We start from the raw sequence: 15912 nt of genomic DNA, 5'->3' as shown, positions 1-15912 counted from the left end.
ATGAGCAAGTGGTCTTAAGATAGTGCGTCTATCTTAGGCTCACTTGGTTGAGACAGTTTCTCAACTTACGCACTAATTTAAGAGAGCTAGTTGGAGAAAATCTCTCATCCAAACTAGAATCCTTGGTTTGAGGAATTCTCGTGATTTTATGTAATTAATTTAATAATTGGATTTATTATCGATTTTTAAGAGAGTTAGGCTAACATTGACATGAGATTTTTCTGGTTTATTTCAATTAGTTATTCATTTGATTTATATTACCTTGACATGAGAGAATATTAATTGGTTTATTTCAATTAGTTATTCATTTGATTTATATTACCTTGACATGAGATAATATTAATTAGTTATTTATTTGACTTTTATTACCTTAGACATGAGAGAATATTTTAAATAATGGTTACATATCAAATTTTTAGATTTATTTAAATTAGTTATGTAATTTTCACCTTAATAATGGTTACATCTCAATGTAGTTATGAGATTTATCTATTAAAAATATTAATTAGTTATTCATTTGACTTATATTACGGATACAGAGAATATTTTAAATAATGGTTACATATCAAATTTTTAGATTTATCGAAATTGGTTATGTCATTTTCACCTTGGTTACATCTCAATGTGGTTATGAGATTTATCTATTTAAAATATGACATTCTATCTAAAATGCAATTTTTAATTAGGAAAAAATATATTTATATCATTTTCACCTTGGTTAAGGATATAACCTTGAACAAATATTCGATTCTATCAATCTCGTGAGTTTTTCTCTTTTTCTTGCTCAATCAAATCATCTCCTTATTGTCTTCCTCAAATCATGTGTGGAATCTCACAGTATGTGTTTCTTCACCAACCCTATTTCTTCCTTAACTTAGGTCTTTTATTGTCTTCCTCAAAGCATGTGTGCTTCTTCTCATAGTTGTGTGTTTCTTTCCCCAACCCCATTTCTTCCTTAACCACAATCCTTTATTTCCTTTCTCAAAGAATATGTGCTTCTTCTCACATCGTGTGTGTATCTTTCCCCATCCCCATTTCCTATTCTTTAACCACATTTTCATTCACAACTTGACCTTAACCAAATATTATATTCTAGCAATCTTGTGAGTTTTTCTCTTTTTCTTGCTCCATAAAATCAGCCTCTTATTGTCTTCCTCAAAGGATGTGTGCTTCTCTTGTGTGATTCTTCACCAACCCCATTTCTTCCTTAACCTCAACCCTTATTGTCTTCCTCAAAGCATGTGTGCTTCTTCTCACAGCATGTGTGTTTCATCACCAGCCCCATTTCTTCCTTACCCTCAGTGCCTTATTGTCTTCCTCAAGCATGTCTGCTTCTTCTCACATCGTGTGTGTTTCTTTTTCTAACCCCATTTTTTATTCCTTAACCACATTTTCCTTCTTCACAACTTGTTCTTTCCCCTTACATTTTCCATGATTTTCCTTTCACTGGGTGCTCAGTTTTTTCACCACATTTGCCTTAAGCACCCATCATGCCCTCTTTCCTTTTCCCTAACCACACTTTTCCTTTAATAAGTGTTCATTTTCCTTCTCCCTAACCACACTTTTCCCTTAACCACACTTTTCCTTTTAATAAGTGTTCCTCTTTTCACCACTTGCCACCACAAACTCCTTAACCACACCTTTTTCCTTTCAGTAAGTGTTTTTTTCACCACCTCAACTTTTTTTTACTTCCGATTTTACTGCATAGTGCCTTTCATCTACTATAATATAGTTATGTTACTTTCACCTTTCTATGGTTGGGAATTAACCTTAACTAAATATTCTATCAACCTTGTGAATTGGTATTTTTATTCTTCACTTAAATTGGTCCCTTATTGTCTTCCTCAAACATTGTGTGCTTCTTAGAGCATCCCTTATTGTCTTCCTCAAAACATGTGTGCTACTTAGAGTGTGTGTGCTTCTTCACCAGCCCCATTTCATTTTTCTTAGCCACATTTTCCTTCTTCACCACTTGTTCTCTCCCCTTTCATTTTCCTTCACCACTTGTTCTCTCCCCTTTCATTTTCCTTAACCATACTTTTCCTTTCACTAAGTGTTCACTTTTTTTTTCAGCACCTATCACCACAAGCTTTTTACTCTCTCCTACTCCATAGTCTCTTTCATCTAATATAATATAATTATGTAATTTTCACCATTTTATGGTTGGGAATTAACCTTAACCAAATATTCTATCACTCTTTGTGAGTTTTTTCTTTTTTTTTATTCATTTAAATGGTTCCTTATTGTCTTTCTCAAAGCATGTGTGCATAGTCTCTTTCATATACTGTAATATAGTTACGTAATTTTCACCATTTTATGGTTGGGAATTAGCCTTAACCAACTAGCATTTGCATCTAATGTTGCAAAGGAAATGCCGTAAGGCATAGTGTGTGGAAGAATATTGAAATGTGAATGGGCTTTTGTGGGCTTTTTTGAAAGCAAGGGTCGATGATTCTGAGTTTTAATTTGAGGAAGCCATGCCGAAAACTGTTTTTGGGGGTTAAAGTGGCTACGAAATGGAATGCAAGTAGGCATAAATATCCATTGAACTTGTTTAGAGACCTTTGTTTGTATTTGGTAAAAATTGCGTAGTTGAATGTGAAGGTAAACAAATGAATTCACGTGAACAACAACCGAGTATCTATATTGATTTGGATAGGGTTATTTAAGAAATCATTATTCAAACGGGAAATTAAATTAATATGAAGATATATTGAAAACATGTCTTATATTCATTAAAATCAATTGATTTTGTTAACAAAATATGTTAAAACCCATTGACAATGAATTGGTTGTGAAAACATAAACTATCAAAATGGTATTTGATCTTGAAACTTCCTTTTTTAAGTTTCAAATGGAAAATACAAATAGTGAATTGTAACAAAAGAGGTTCAAGAAACAATATAATATTCTAAAGAGCATTGTGCTTGTCATTCCATATTTGAAGTTGTATCAAAACATGTCGAAGGCATCGAAGACCTGAAGAAGCAGTAATGGACCTGCAAAATATTTATTTTGTTAGAATTAGTAATATGTAAATCAGTTGTGGAAATTTATTAGTAATACTTTGCAGGTGAGTTGTGTTAAAATGAATTTGGAATGAATGGAAATGAAGTTACCTTTGCCATGGGGATTTATATATTGTTAGTGGAAGATGCATGGTGAATAATGGCATACTGAATACCATTGGAGATTTATGCGTAGTTGGAGACGCATATTTTTTGCTTGCCATTCTACTTGTAGTTGCTTAGGTATGCTATTTCTGAGTCTATATGTCCTGTTGCAAAACAAAGAAAATGTTAGAATGAGATGTATAGATAATATAAAGACATTCTAATATTTGCTTAGTGGAAGATGCATGGTGAATAATGGCATACTGAACACCATAGGAGATTTATGCATAGTTGGAGACGCATATTTTTTGCTTGCCATTCTACTTGTAGTTGCTTATGTATGCTATTTCTGAGTCCATATGTCCTGTTGCAAAACAAAGAAAATGTTAGAATGAGATGTATAGATAATATAAAGACATTCTAATATTTGCTTAATTATTAATGTTGATTAAATTTGGTTGTTGTTGAAATATATGAAAAGTATGTTATGAAATAGAATGAGGTAAATAAATGGAGGAAACCTTTTGGTGATGTTAAAATATGGGTTGGAGCAGATTATCTGGAGGCGACATTGAACAGAGAATTTCTTCTGCGTGTTTTCTGCGAGCAACGTTTTTGTTGTCCTTCATTTTACTGTAACAATCGAAACTGAATGCGGGGCTAATCCGGAGATCTTGTAGAGAAGGTACTCTTGAAATTGTTGTGAATGTGAGACCTTGACGTTCTGTTTCTCCTTTTTTTATGGGGTAATGTAAAAGAGTAGTTCTTATGGAAGAGTTCAGATATTTCTTAGGTCAATTTATAAAATTTCATAAGACCAACGAGGAGAGTAAAATCCTCAATTGCACCTGAACATGCGTAGAATTGTCAACAAAGGAATGCCTCATAGGGTTGACCTAAATTTGAAAGGATCTCAATGAACCCAGCCAGATGACTATGGAAGTACAATCTTCAAATGCAGACTCTGCCAAGATGCAGGCCGTCTAATCACTTCCTGCACAAGAAAGGTACAGCAAGTGGAAGGACATTCAGAGCCATAATAGATCTTCCATAGATGGCCTGCTGTGGGATCCAAAAAGTTGGGAGGACGAAAATAAGACCCGGTTAGTTTAGAAGACAACCAAAGGAAAGGAACCAAAATTATAGAAACAACAGCTATAGAGAAGGCCCATGAGGAAGGAAGAAAACTCCTACAGACTCTCGAGTCTCAGCACAGGAGAAGACCACAACTGAGATCGGGAACTAGGAGAAGAAAACCAACCACAGCCGAATTTGTGAAAAAATGAAATGAAGAAGACCACAGAACATCAAGATCCCTTTGCCAAATCCTCGACAGTGAAAAGTGGATACAAAAATCGATTCAAACAAGGAGCAAAAAGCAATGTCTGGTTGGTGGTTTTGTTTTAGCAGAATAGACAGCATCCTCTAACAACAGTAAAGTTAAATTGCCAATCAAACAAGAATAAAGTTTAAATAATCAAGAAAGCATAAGATCCCTTTGCCAAATCCTCGATAGTGGAAAGTGGATACAAAAATCGATTCAAACAAGGAGCAAAAAGCAAGTGGAAGGACATTCAGAGCCATAATAGATCTCTAAATCTTCAATTGCACTTGAACATGCATAGAACTGTCAACAAAGGTATGCCTCATAGGGTTGACCTAAATTTGAAAGGATCTCAATGAACCTAGCCAGATGACTATGGAAGTACAATCTTCAAATGCAGACTCTGCCAAGATGCAGGCCGTCTAATCACTTCCTGCACAAGAAAGGTACAGCAAGTGGAAGGACATTCAGAGCCATAATAGATCTTCCATAGATGGCCTGCTGTGGGATCCAAAAAGTTGAGAGGACGAAAATAAGACCTGGTTAATTTAGAAGACAACCAAAAGGAAAGGAACCAAAATTATAGAAACAACAGCTACAGAGAAGGCCCATGAAGAAGGAAGAAAGCTTCTACAGACTCTCGAGTCTCAACACAGGAGAAGACCACAATTGAGATCAAGAACCAGGAGAAGAAAACCAACCACAGCCGAATTTGTGAAAAAATGAAATGAAGAAGACCACAGAACATCAAGATCCCTTTTCCAAATCCTCGACAGTGGAAAGTGGATACAAAAATCGATTCAAACAAGGAGCAAAAAGCAATCTCTAGTTGGTGGTTTTGTTTTAGCAGAATAGACAACATCCTCTAACAGCAGTAAAGTTAAATTGCCAATCAAATAGGAATAAAATTTAAATAATCAAGAAAGCATATATATAACTGAATCAATTCAATTGGGAATTAATTTTGAATCAAAATTATAAGACTCTGTATCTGCTCTGTGGCTAATGTAAAATTCATGGCAGAGGATTTTCTATCATGGTCCATGGATGAAATACTACATTGGTTAAGTTAGAATGATTCCCCTTCAGTACAAAGTATAGACCAGAGATTTAAAATACAATTTAAAAACCTACAGATTAGAGTGTTAAGATACAATGTTAACCCCATTAAGTGTGAAAGGCCACGTCCCCAAATTTTCCCAACTGGTACTGATAACTCCCAACCTTTTTAGAGAACGTAAAGCATCAATTCTTTTTGTTGGGGAAAGAAGCTACCCAATTTTCTTTTTGTTGGGGACAGAAACTACCCAATTTTTTCCCTTGCATGGGAGTGGGAATGTGTTGCATGAAGGATTCTCAAGTAGAAACCAGACAAGAATGCACGAAAATCAACCCTAGGCTAGTTGTGGTAAACTCTCACCAGTTCACAGCTAACCGTAGAAGAGGATCTTATCATGATACTAAATGAAGGATTATGCTTTTAAAAAATCTTAAGTAGCTATGAAAAATATTAATGAGAACACACTTCTACTTTATTCTTCTAAAAATCCTTATCAGGCTAAGCGAATATACTTCTAATTTATGCATTTCAATCAACCATCAACCGACATTACCCTCGGACATATCCTAGCTCGATGTGGTGTCCACTGAATGTGCTTTGGCAATGCCAATTCTCCAGCCAATCAAGGATGACATCATGACATTCCAATGTAACGTTTGGGATAGAAGCAAGCCACCGAATCATGATAAATCAATGTACAAATCTAAGTTGTTGTAGAAACTCATGCAGATGTATAGTAGACAATATTTTCCAATGCCATTTGCTTCAGATAGGACCCTTAGAAGCATAAACAATATGCAATTTATTTGTTGTTCAGCATAGGCTCCCTTGTTTTAGTTTTCCTTTTCTAATCTTTGAACTTGACAATAAGGTACAAACCAATTATTGCATTATTCATCATTATTTCTGACTATCGTGGCAACGGAACGAATCACTGATAGAAGTCTGAATTTAGAGAAACCATCTGAACAAATCACTGAAAACAAGTCTCAGCACAGGAGAAGACCACAACTGAGATCAGGAACCAAGAGAAGAAAACCAACCACAGCCGAATTTGGGAAAAAATGAAATGAAGAAGACCACAGAACATCAAGATCCCTTTGCCAAATCCTCGACAGTGAAAAGTGGATACAAAAATCGATTCAAACAAGGAGCAAAAAGCAATGTCTGGTTGGTGGTTTTGTTTTAGCAGAATAGACAACATCCTCTAACAGCAGTAAAGTTAAATTGCCAATCAAACAGGAATAAAGTTTAAATAATCAAGAAAGCATAAGATCCCTTTGCCAAATCCTCGACAGTGGAAAGTGGATACAAAAATCGATTCAAACAAGGAGCAAAAAGCAATGTCAGGTTGGTGGTTTTGTTTTAGCAGAATAGACAACATCCTCTAATAGCAGTAAAGATAAATTGCCAATCAAACAGGAATAAAGTTTAAATAATCAAGAAAGCATATATATAACTGAATCAATTCAATTGGGAATTAATTTTGAATCAAAATTATAAGACTCTGTATCTGCTCTGTGGCTAATGTACAATTCATGGCAGAGTGGACATTCTCTAACAAGGTGGGGACTCTACTGAGCATTCATGTGTAATATCCATTTGATGCTGGGAAAACTTTTCCAAAAAAGGCACTCTTGGAAACCTGGAAACTATTCAGAATGAAAACATAGTACAAATTCATGCATCTTTCTGGCCCATAGGCATACAATCTAGGGCCAATCAAGACTTTTAATAGCCTGGATAAATGAAAAGCAAGATTCCTGAGCTATATAATAATAAATGCAGAATACAATTATGTTGTTGCCCTTTTAGAAAATGTCATATCAGTCGTCATTAAAGTTGGGCTATGCTCCTGAGGGTCAGAGAAAAAAAGCTTGTGTGAGCTTGAAATCTCCCCCATTTTGTTGAACTGGAAATACATATCTTGACTTTCTTCACTGTCCATGTTTTAACATGATTTGACCACAGGATGGTCTGTGTCAACAAGTAGTGAGACAACACCTACAGATTAGAGTGTTAAGGCAGGGGATCTAATATACATAATGCATATAAAAGAAGGAACTGTTTGGTCTGGCTCAAATTATTGCTGAAACCGATTTCATGACCCAAAAAGTATCTAAACAATTCTGAGTTTTCAAACAATTCACACTCAGTGGAAATGACAAAAAGGGTTTCTGTAACGAAAGGACACTCAGTGGAAGTATAAAATGGATAAAACTTACAGGAAATAGATGGTACAAGTGGCTCAAGAGGATTTCAATTTTTTGGATTCGGTTGGTTAGCACCTAATTCAACTATGAACGTATGAGAGATACTTACAATGAAATTATGCTTAATGGTTCAATGCCTCACGCATGTACCCTTTACTATTGGTTGGTACCCCTTGCAAGATTCAAATAATTTTTTACCAATGTTTATCTCAGGTATTATAGACCAACGAGGAGAGTAAAATCTTCAATTGCACCTGAACATGCGTAGAACTATCAACAAAGGTATGCCTCATAGGGTTGACCTCGATTTGAAAGGATCTCAATGAACCCAGCCAGATGACAATGGAAGTACAATCTTCAAATGCAGACTCTGCCAAGATGCAGGTCGTCTAATGACAGGCTGCACAAGAAAGGTACAGCAAGTGGAAGGACATTCAGAGCCATAATAGATCTTCCATAGATGGCTTGCTGTGGGATCCAAAAAGTTGAGAGGACGAAAATAAGACCCGGTTAGATTAGAAGACAACCAAAAGGAAACGAACCAAAATTATAGAAACAACCGATACAGAGAAGGCCCATGAACAAGGAAGAAAACTCCTACAGACTCTCGAGTCTCAGCACAGGAGAAGACCACATTTGAGAACAGGAATGCTTCTTGAGGTTGGTTTGCAGCTCTAAAAGGGGCATTGTCTCAGATGGTGGACTTGGGAGGTGATTTGTTGCTTTTGACGCAAAAAATGAAACATACATAGTCGTTAAGCAAATAGTAAATGTAATATGCAACCACTGATCTATGCACAGTAATGAACCAAAGTTCATGAGACAAAACTTAACAGGTATTGCACATATAGCAACAGTGTCACACACCCATTCTGTCTATGAGCAAGATATCCAAAGGTATCTCTCATCCTTTGTCCAGTTCACAAATATTTTGTCCATATCCATCCTGGCCCATCTCCTTTCCTGCTTCAGAATCCCACATATACATTTCACTTAATTTGGGAGTTTGTTTTTTAAGAAAAGACTCACTCTCTGCCCACAGGATAACAAATATGAGAAAAATAACAAATATTTCTCTTTTTCAATTGGGTACAAACATCAACATGGATGGAAAAAGGAGAAAAATTGTCTATTAGCATTAATCAATTTTTTCACTTTAATGTTGTTTTTCACTGTTTTGGTGTATTGCTATGTAAACCTTACAGTGTAATCTTTGTTCAACTCATATTGCAATTGATATTTATGTGACGTAAGAAGTTTTCATCTGTTCTTGCAAGTAGGATTTAAAAATCATAATAATAGTAGTTGTTAGGTTATAGTGGTAGTAGTTGAAATTAACTCCATGTCACCAAAAAGTAAGAAGTAAGAGACCAACAGATTCTTCTCAATAAAGGAAAAAAGAAATGAACGTTGCCAGATAGGAGGGTTATTAGCAATTCTGTGTTTTCTTCTATAATAAATGGTGTCAGTCCCTATATCTTTTCCTAAAGGTTGAAGTAAAAGATTCTCCTTTCCCCCGAGTTGATTGGGAGGATAATGCAATGGTAGAATGCAGAATTCAAGAACCATCGCTTTTTGGTAAGTGGCTGTTTCGCTTATTGAACAGAGCTTCTGGAAATATTTGTGCATTTAACACGATCTAGAGTACAAGTGAAAATCATGCGTTGTTAGACAATTCTTTCCGGGAAGTTTAAACACGGGTTGATCTGCTGATTTACCGGAAATGCTTTCTTGAAAAGGTCGATTTTACATTACTAAGAAGTTTTTGCTTCTTGAAAACTGAGTCCATAATTGACTGTAAGACACATGGTAGAATTCTTCGAAATCAATTCGAAACACTAAAATTCCATATCCTATTCACTTATTTATAAAACTTTCATATCAATTTAAACAGTAAATGGCACCATTTCATACTTATTTCACTTTAATTTAGTATGTGAGACTTTTTATGGATATAATAAGCTTTAGAGGATTTACGTCTATTTTCAATTGTAATTTCGTTGAGCAATTTCATTAACCTTTGTAGTATGTACTGTGAACAGTAAATGTTTAATATATCTTTATAAAAATTATAAACTTTTAATTGCATTCATGTTAAACAATAACAATAAATAAAAAAATATGGCTATAGTTAACTCTTAGATGTTCAAGGCTAAACATAAAATCCATGTTAAAAAATGGTCCATCTAAAAAAAGTCATCTCAACAATGACATTTGCATACCTATATTAAACATACGGCCATACTAAAAAAAACCTTGGTGTGGACACCGAAATTTACACATACGACAGAGGTAAACGTCGTTAAGTTACTCCTCTAAGGGATTAAATCGCTTATAATTTTCCAAATATAACATCAAAGCCATTATGGAAATTTTGGATAGAAAATTTAACGGCAACTAAAAGCAATGGATAACTAAATTTATATAGACATAACCCTATGTCAAAATTCTTAAAAATTTCGCCAGAAAACATCAAAACTACGTTAATGATATTTACTCGAAGCAGAAGTACTCCGATGAGATTTAAAGATCACACTAGTTTTTTATAATAACAAAAGTCAGTGCAGGCTTCCCTAGTGACAATGAAAAACACAAGTGCCTAATAAACAGACAGTGCTCTGTGTTTCCCAAGTCTAGAATCAAACATAGGTACCTAAAAAACAGAGAGTTATAGCTCTGTGTTTCTCTTGCCCTATATCAAAAACATCGTCTACAAATTATTAGGTTGATTTTATAATTAGGAAGCTTTCCCCCTTGAACAGTATGGGTATTTACTATTAATCTTCCTGAGGTGTAGGCAGCGGAGAACACTTGTGGTAGTAGTAATGGGAGTTTGATCTTGTCCAGTAATGGCAGATGCAATAATTCTGGTTGTTGATCTGCAGTTTTTGGCAAGCTAAGTGGTTTCAGTTTGATAGACACCTCAGTGATCCTGTTTAGAAGCCCAGTTTGTATATGTAATCTTATATAGTGTTTTTTCATTTTAAATTACCCATCCATCTATTGCAGGCTCTAGGCCCATCATTTACCAGCCAACTTTAGGAGGCTTTCCCCCTTGAACAATACGGGTATTAATCTTCCTGAGGTGTAGGCAGGGGAAGACAGTTGTGGTATGTAATGGGAGTTTGATCCTGTCCATTCATGGCAGATGCAATAATCTGGTTGTTGATCTGTAGTTTTTGGCAAGCTAAGTGATTTCAGTGTGATAGACACCTCAGTTATCCTGTTTAGAAGCTCAGTTTATATATTTAATCTTATATAGTGTTTTTTCATTGTAAAATTACCCATTCATCTATTGCAGGCTCTAGGTCCATCATTTCCCCACTAAGCTTTAGGAGGCTTTCCCCTTGAATAGTATGGGTATTAATCTTCCTGAGGTGTAGGCAGGGGAGGACAGCTTTGGTATTAGTATTGTGAGTTATTCCTGTCCAGTAATGGCAGATGCAATAATCTGGTTCTTGATCTGCAGTAATTGGCAAGCTAAGTGGTTTCAGTGTGATAGACACCTCAGTTATCCTGTTTAGAAGCCCGGGTTATATATGTAATCTTATATAGTGTTTTTCATTGTCACATTTTTTGATCTTCATCTCAGATAATGAAGGCATCCCTATCTCCTGATTCATAAAAATGTGCAAAATTGTATGCACAGAATTCCAAATTTTGAGGGATCCATACTCGGTTTCCCTTAAGGTGCTAATTTACTCATTTGTTGTTGCAGGTTGACTGTTGGTCAGGAGACTGCAGCTTTTCTGGCTTCATGCGAAATACCGTTGAATGCTTGGGAAGAGTCAGGTCGTGCAAATAATTCAGAGAGTTTTAGTCTGAAGGAGCATGGAGGCGTTACATATGTTGCCTTCCCATCATTTCTCAGAATTGAAAGTTTCATCGATGGAGAGGGGACTATAGAAACAAACAACCAGGTATTCTCGGATTGCCTCAAGGGTTACGATGATAAACCAGCCCAAGTCCATCAGGGAGCTCTTAAGTTGTTCCTGGATATTATGGAGAAAACAGATTTCCAAGCAAAGGTAAAGTGATTTATCTAAATGCACCTGTCAAAAGTAAACTCGATTTCACAACAACAGGGTTTACTTCTGTTATTATAGATGAAATTATTGAAATTCAAAGGGAAAAGTAACATTGTGTTGATGTATTCCAGATCGATCAGTTACAGGCTTCCACTGACTCCCGCCAAAGAAAACTCAAATCCATTATATTTGTGGGTCATTCCTTGGGAGGGGCAGTTGCAACCTTGGCTACACTGTGGTTCCTGGAAGAGAGGATAAGGCAAATCTCTTCCTTTTGTATCACATTTGGTTGCCCTCTGGTCGGAGATGAAAGACTTGTGGAAGCAGTTGGCCGTGAGAATTGGGGAGGCAACTTTTGTCATGTGGTTTCCAAGCATGACATTGTTCCTCGGATGCTCCTTGCACCGATTGAGGCAATTTATGCGCCTTTGACTGCTATTTTTCCCTATTGGGATGGTAAAGTCCCATATTCTTCTATTCAAGACGCTTGTCGGATTCTTCTTAATAATGTCCTGCAGTATACTCCAAGCTATGTGTTTGATTCTCAAAAGTGGTCGGACAGGATCACACAGAGAAGCCCTTATAGACTTGTTGGCACTTACATGTTCTGCTCAAGCCATGGTGCAGCTTGTATTGAGAATTCTGACACCGTTTTGAAGATGCTTCATTTGACAATGCAGAGCCATGAAAAGCCCTGGGATACTACAGAGGAGGACTGCTTTTCAGAGCATATAATGTATGCTTCGGTTTTGAAACATGTCATAGAAAACTCCAAAAATGGGAGAAAATTTGCATTTAATCCTGATTCAGAATTATCTTACGACATGGGAATTTCAGTGCAGTTAGAAGCTACTGCTGTTGGAGCTCAGGTAATACTCAATACTTTTCTTAAAATAACATCTAAATAACAGAGACAGAAACTCTAATGTTTAAGTTTTTCATCTAGTTTTTACATTGATAAATACTGGTAAAATATATAGTCATTCTTCAAAGAAACCGATCATTTCAGCCCGAATTTTCCCAAAAACAACAGAAACCCCAACGCTTAAACAAGAAACCAGTCCAAAACACAATTCTAGCAGCGGAAATTTAAAGCCCCCATTAAAGCGGCCATAACGCTCCACCTTCACCTCAATCCTTGAGTATGGCAAGCGCTGGGTGGAAACTGGATATTTGATCCTAACGGTAGCAATTATTCGAATCGTCTAACATCAAATCAGACGGACGATAACGATGACAGCAAAGACCACAGGAAAGTTCATCTAAGAGGGAACGCCTTACGGCGTAATTATAAAAAAATATTTTTTTTACCTAATCTTTCTATATAAAAATATATAATTGGTCGATTCTAACTAAGTTATCGGCATGAACAGTCAAACAATCAATCTGTAAAGGACAAACAGATTGTGGCAAGATCATGGTCATAAAATGATATTATTTTATGCCGAACTCATTAAAAAATAATTAGTTCCTTCGATACAGAATCTTTTTTACAAAAATATTTAATTGATCAATTCTAACTGAGTTAACAGCATAAACAGTCAAACAATCAAACTGTAGAAGACAAACAAAGGATGACTAAGTCCGAGTCTATTTATATAAAAGTATATAATTGGTCAATTCTAACTGAGTTATCACCATCAACAGTTAAACAATCAAACTGTAAAATACAAACAGAGGATGACTAAGTCAGAGTCTTTTTATGTAGAAATATATAGTTGGTCAATTCTAACGATGTTATCAGCTTCAACAGTTAAACAATGACACTGTAAAATACAAACAGAGGATGACTAAGTCAGAGAACCTTAACAGCTAAAATCTAGGCAGAGAATGAGGTCCTTGATTATGAAAAAAATAAAAAAGGATGTTAACAACGAATTGTATGAGATGTTATATTGATACAGTACCAGGAAGACAGAATCGCTCAATTGGAATGAAAATCTGAGTAAATTATTGAGTATGCCAATAGGGAAAAAAAGAAAAAGAAAAAGTATATTAGACATGGGGATATATTCAATATCAAGATCACCAAAACTAATAATGGAATGATTTCAGAGATTTTATCTCGACTTCCTTGCATTTAAATAAGAAATATTATACTTTTCAGTATAGATGAATCTCAGTTCTGAATCTATTATTCATAAAAAAGGGAAAAAGAAACCTGTTGCAAACCAACCAACTTCAGATATATATGGAGGGGGAACTTAAATGGCAACCAAATGGAATGGACGCAACTTACCTGGCAGATGATCATCTGTAGTCCACCCTCGAGGAACAGGGCCCTCCGTCCTAACCTGTCAACAATAAAAATGGAGACTACGATGGAAACCAAACTCATCACTCCAAGAATAGCTGCAGCCAAGAGAGAAGCCTGTGACCCAAATCCTATGGTCTTGAAGATGAGTGGAGCATAAAACGCGACGATGTTGAAACCCGCGAGCTGCTGAAAACAGGGAATGGCCAGAGCCATGACCAGATGAGGCCTGTATTTCCTTTTGGCAATGTTGCGGAAGGGATGCTTCACTTTCTTGGAAATGTCGCTGGCTTCTATTAAGTCCTGCAACTCCTCCTGCACGTCTGGCGTCCCGCGGATCCTCACCAGCACAGCCCTGGCTTTCTCCATTTGCCCCCTTTCAATTAGACTGTTGGGGGTGTCGGGTAGGGTGAAGGAACCTGTCAACATTATCAATGCTGGGACAGCTACCAGCCCCAGAGAGAGACGCCACCCCCAATTCTGGATCTTGGCAGCGAAATAGTTTACCAGATTCGCAGCAAGGATCCCAGTTCCTAGGAATAGTGTGAAGCCAATATTGAGAGCTCCCCTCAGTCTGGGAGGGGCCATTTCCGACAAATAAATAGGCACACACTGAGAAGCATGACAATTCATATCAATATTCAGCATTCCATAAACTCCATCCCGTAGCTTGATTGAATTCCTCCTCATATATAAAAGCCGGCATAGGTGGCAAGCTGTGCCATTTAGCTGATAACGGATCCAAAGCATTCCAGATGAGCTTTTCCTCTTCGTCTTTCATCAAAATGTATAGTCATTCTTCAGAGAAACCGATCATTTCAGCCCGAATTTTCCCAAAAACAACAGAAACCCCAACGCTTAAACAAGAAACCAGTCCAAAACACAATTCTAGCAGCGGAAATTTAAAGGCCAGCGGAAATTTAAAGCCCCCATTAAAGCGGCCATAACGCTCCACCTTCACCCCAATCCTTGAGTATGGCAAGCGCTGGGTGGAAACCGGATATTTGATCCAACGGTAGCAATTATTCGAATCGTCTAACATCAAATCAGACGGACGATAACGATGACAGCAAAGACCACAGGAAAGTTCATCTCAGAGGGAACGCCTTACGGCGTAAATATTCTATCACTCTTTGTGAGTTTTTGTTTTTTTTTTCTTCAATTAAATTGGTTCCTTATTGTCTTTCTCAAAGTATGTGCGCGTCTTCTCATAGAGTGTGTGCTTCTTAACCAACCCCATTTCCTATTCTTTAACCACATTTTCCTTCTTCACCACTTGTTCTCTCCCCTTTCATTTTCCTTGTTCTCTCCCCTCTCATTTTCCATAACCATACTTTTCTTTTCAGTAAGTGTTCACTTTTTTTTACCATAGTTGCCTTCTTCACCACTTGTCATGTCCCCTTTCCTCTTCGTTAACCACACTTTTCCTTTCAATAAGTGTTCATTTTTTGACCACATGCCACCACAAACTTCCTTAACCACACTTTTCCTTTCAGTAAGTGTTCTTTTTTTCACCATCTTTCAGTAAGTGTTTTTTTTTCAGCACCTGTCACCACAACATTTTTACTTTCAATCCCACTACATAATCTCTATAATCTACTATAATATAGCTCTCACTTTCATCTTTTTATGGTTGAGAAATAACCTTAACCGAATATTCTATCAATCTTGTGAGTTTTTGTCTTTATCCGAGATTTTTACTTTCAATCCCACTGCGCAATCTCTATCATCTACTATAATAAAGCTATGCCATTTTCATATTTTTATGTTTAATAAATAACCTTAACCAAATATTCTATCAATCTTGTGAGTTTTTGTCATTCTATCAATCTTGTGAGTTTTTGTCTTTATCTGACATTTTTACTTTCAATCCCACTACATAATCTCTATTATCTACTATAATATAGCTATGTCATTTTC

At 36.2% G+C, this 15912-nt stretch overlaps 1 protein-coding gene and 1 pseudogene across 1 annotated transcript; one reads left to right on the top strand and one right to left on the bottom strand.

Moving 5' to 3' along the window:
- Positions 1-11144: 11144 nt before the first annotated feature.
- Positions 11145-12787, top strand: LOC149252926 (protein EDS1-like). Its single transcript, XM_089454311.1, has 4 exons — positions 11145-11178; positions 11401-11738; positions 11870-12607; positions 12719-12787. The coding sequence occupies exons 1-4, from the start codon at positions 11145-11147 to the stop codon at positions 12785-12787; spliced, it is 1179 nt and encodes a 392-aa protein (XP_089310437.1).
- A 507-nt stretch (positions 12788-13294) lies between these two features.
- Positions 13295-14980, bottom strand: LOC149252925 (sugar carrier protein C pseudogene; annotated as a pseudogene).
- Between the last annotated feature and the right edge of the window lie 932 nt (positions 14981-15912).

The sequence above is a fragment of the Pinus tabuliformis genome, chromosome 7 (genome assembly GCF_031772625.1).
Source record: "Pinus tabuliformis cultivar Carrire ecotype Pingquan chromosome 7, CPIR1, whole genome shotgun sequence".
Lineage (NCBI taxonomy): Eukaryota > Viridiplantae > Streptophyta > Pinopsida > Pinales > Pinaceae > Pinus > Pinus tabuliformis.
This window is presented reverse-complemented; position numbering and strand designations above follow the sequence as displayed.

Coding starts and splice junctions, on each gene's coding strand:
- LOC149252926 (XM_089454311.1), top strand. CDS start 11,145: ATGGCAGATGCAATAATCTGGTTCTTGATCTGCA. Junction 11,179..11,400: donor AATCTGGTTCTTGATCTGCA/GTAATTGGCAAG, acceptor GTTTCCCTTAAG/GTGCTAATTTACTCATTTGT. Junction 11,739..11,869: donor AAACAGATTTCCAAGCAAAG/GTAAAGTGATTT, acceptor GATGTATTCCAG/ATCGATCAGTTACAGGCTTC.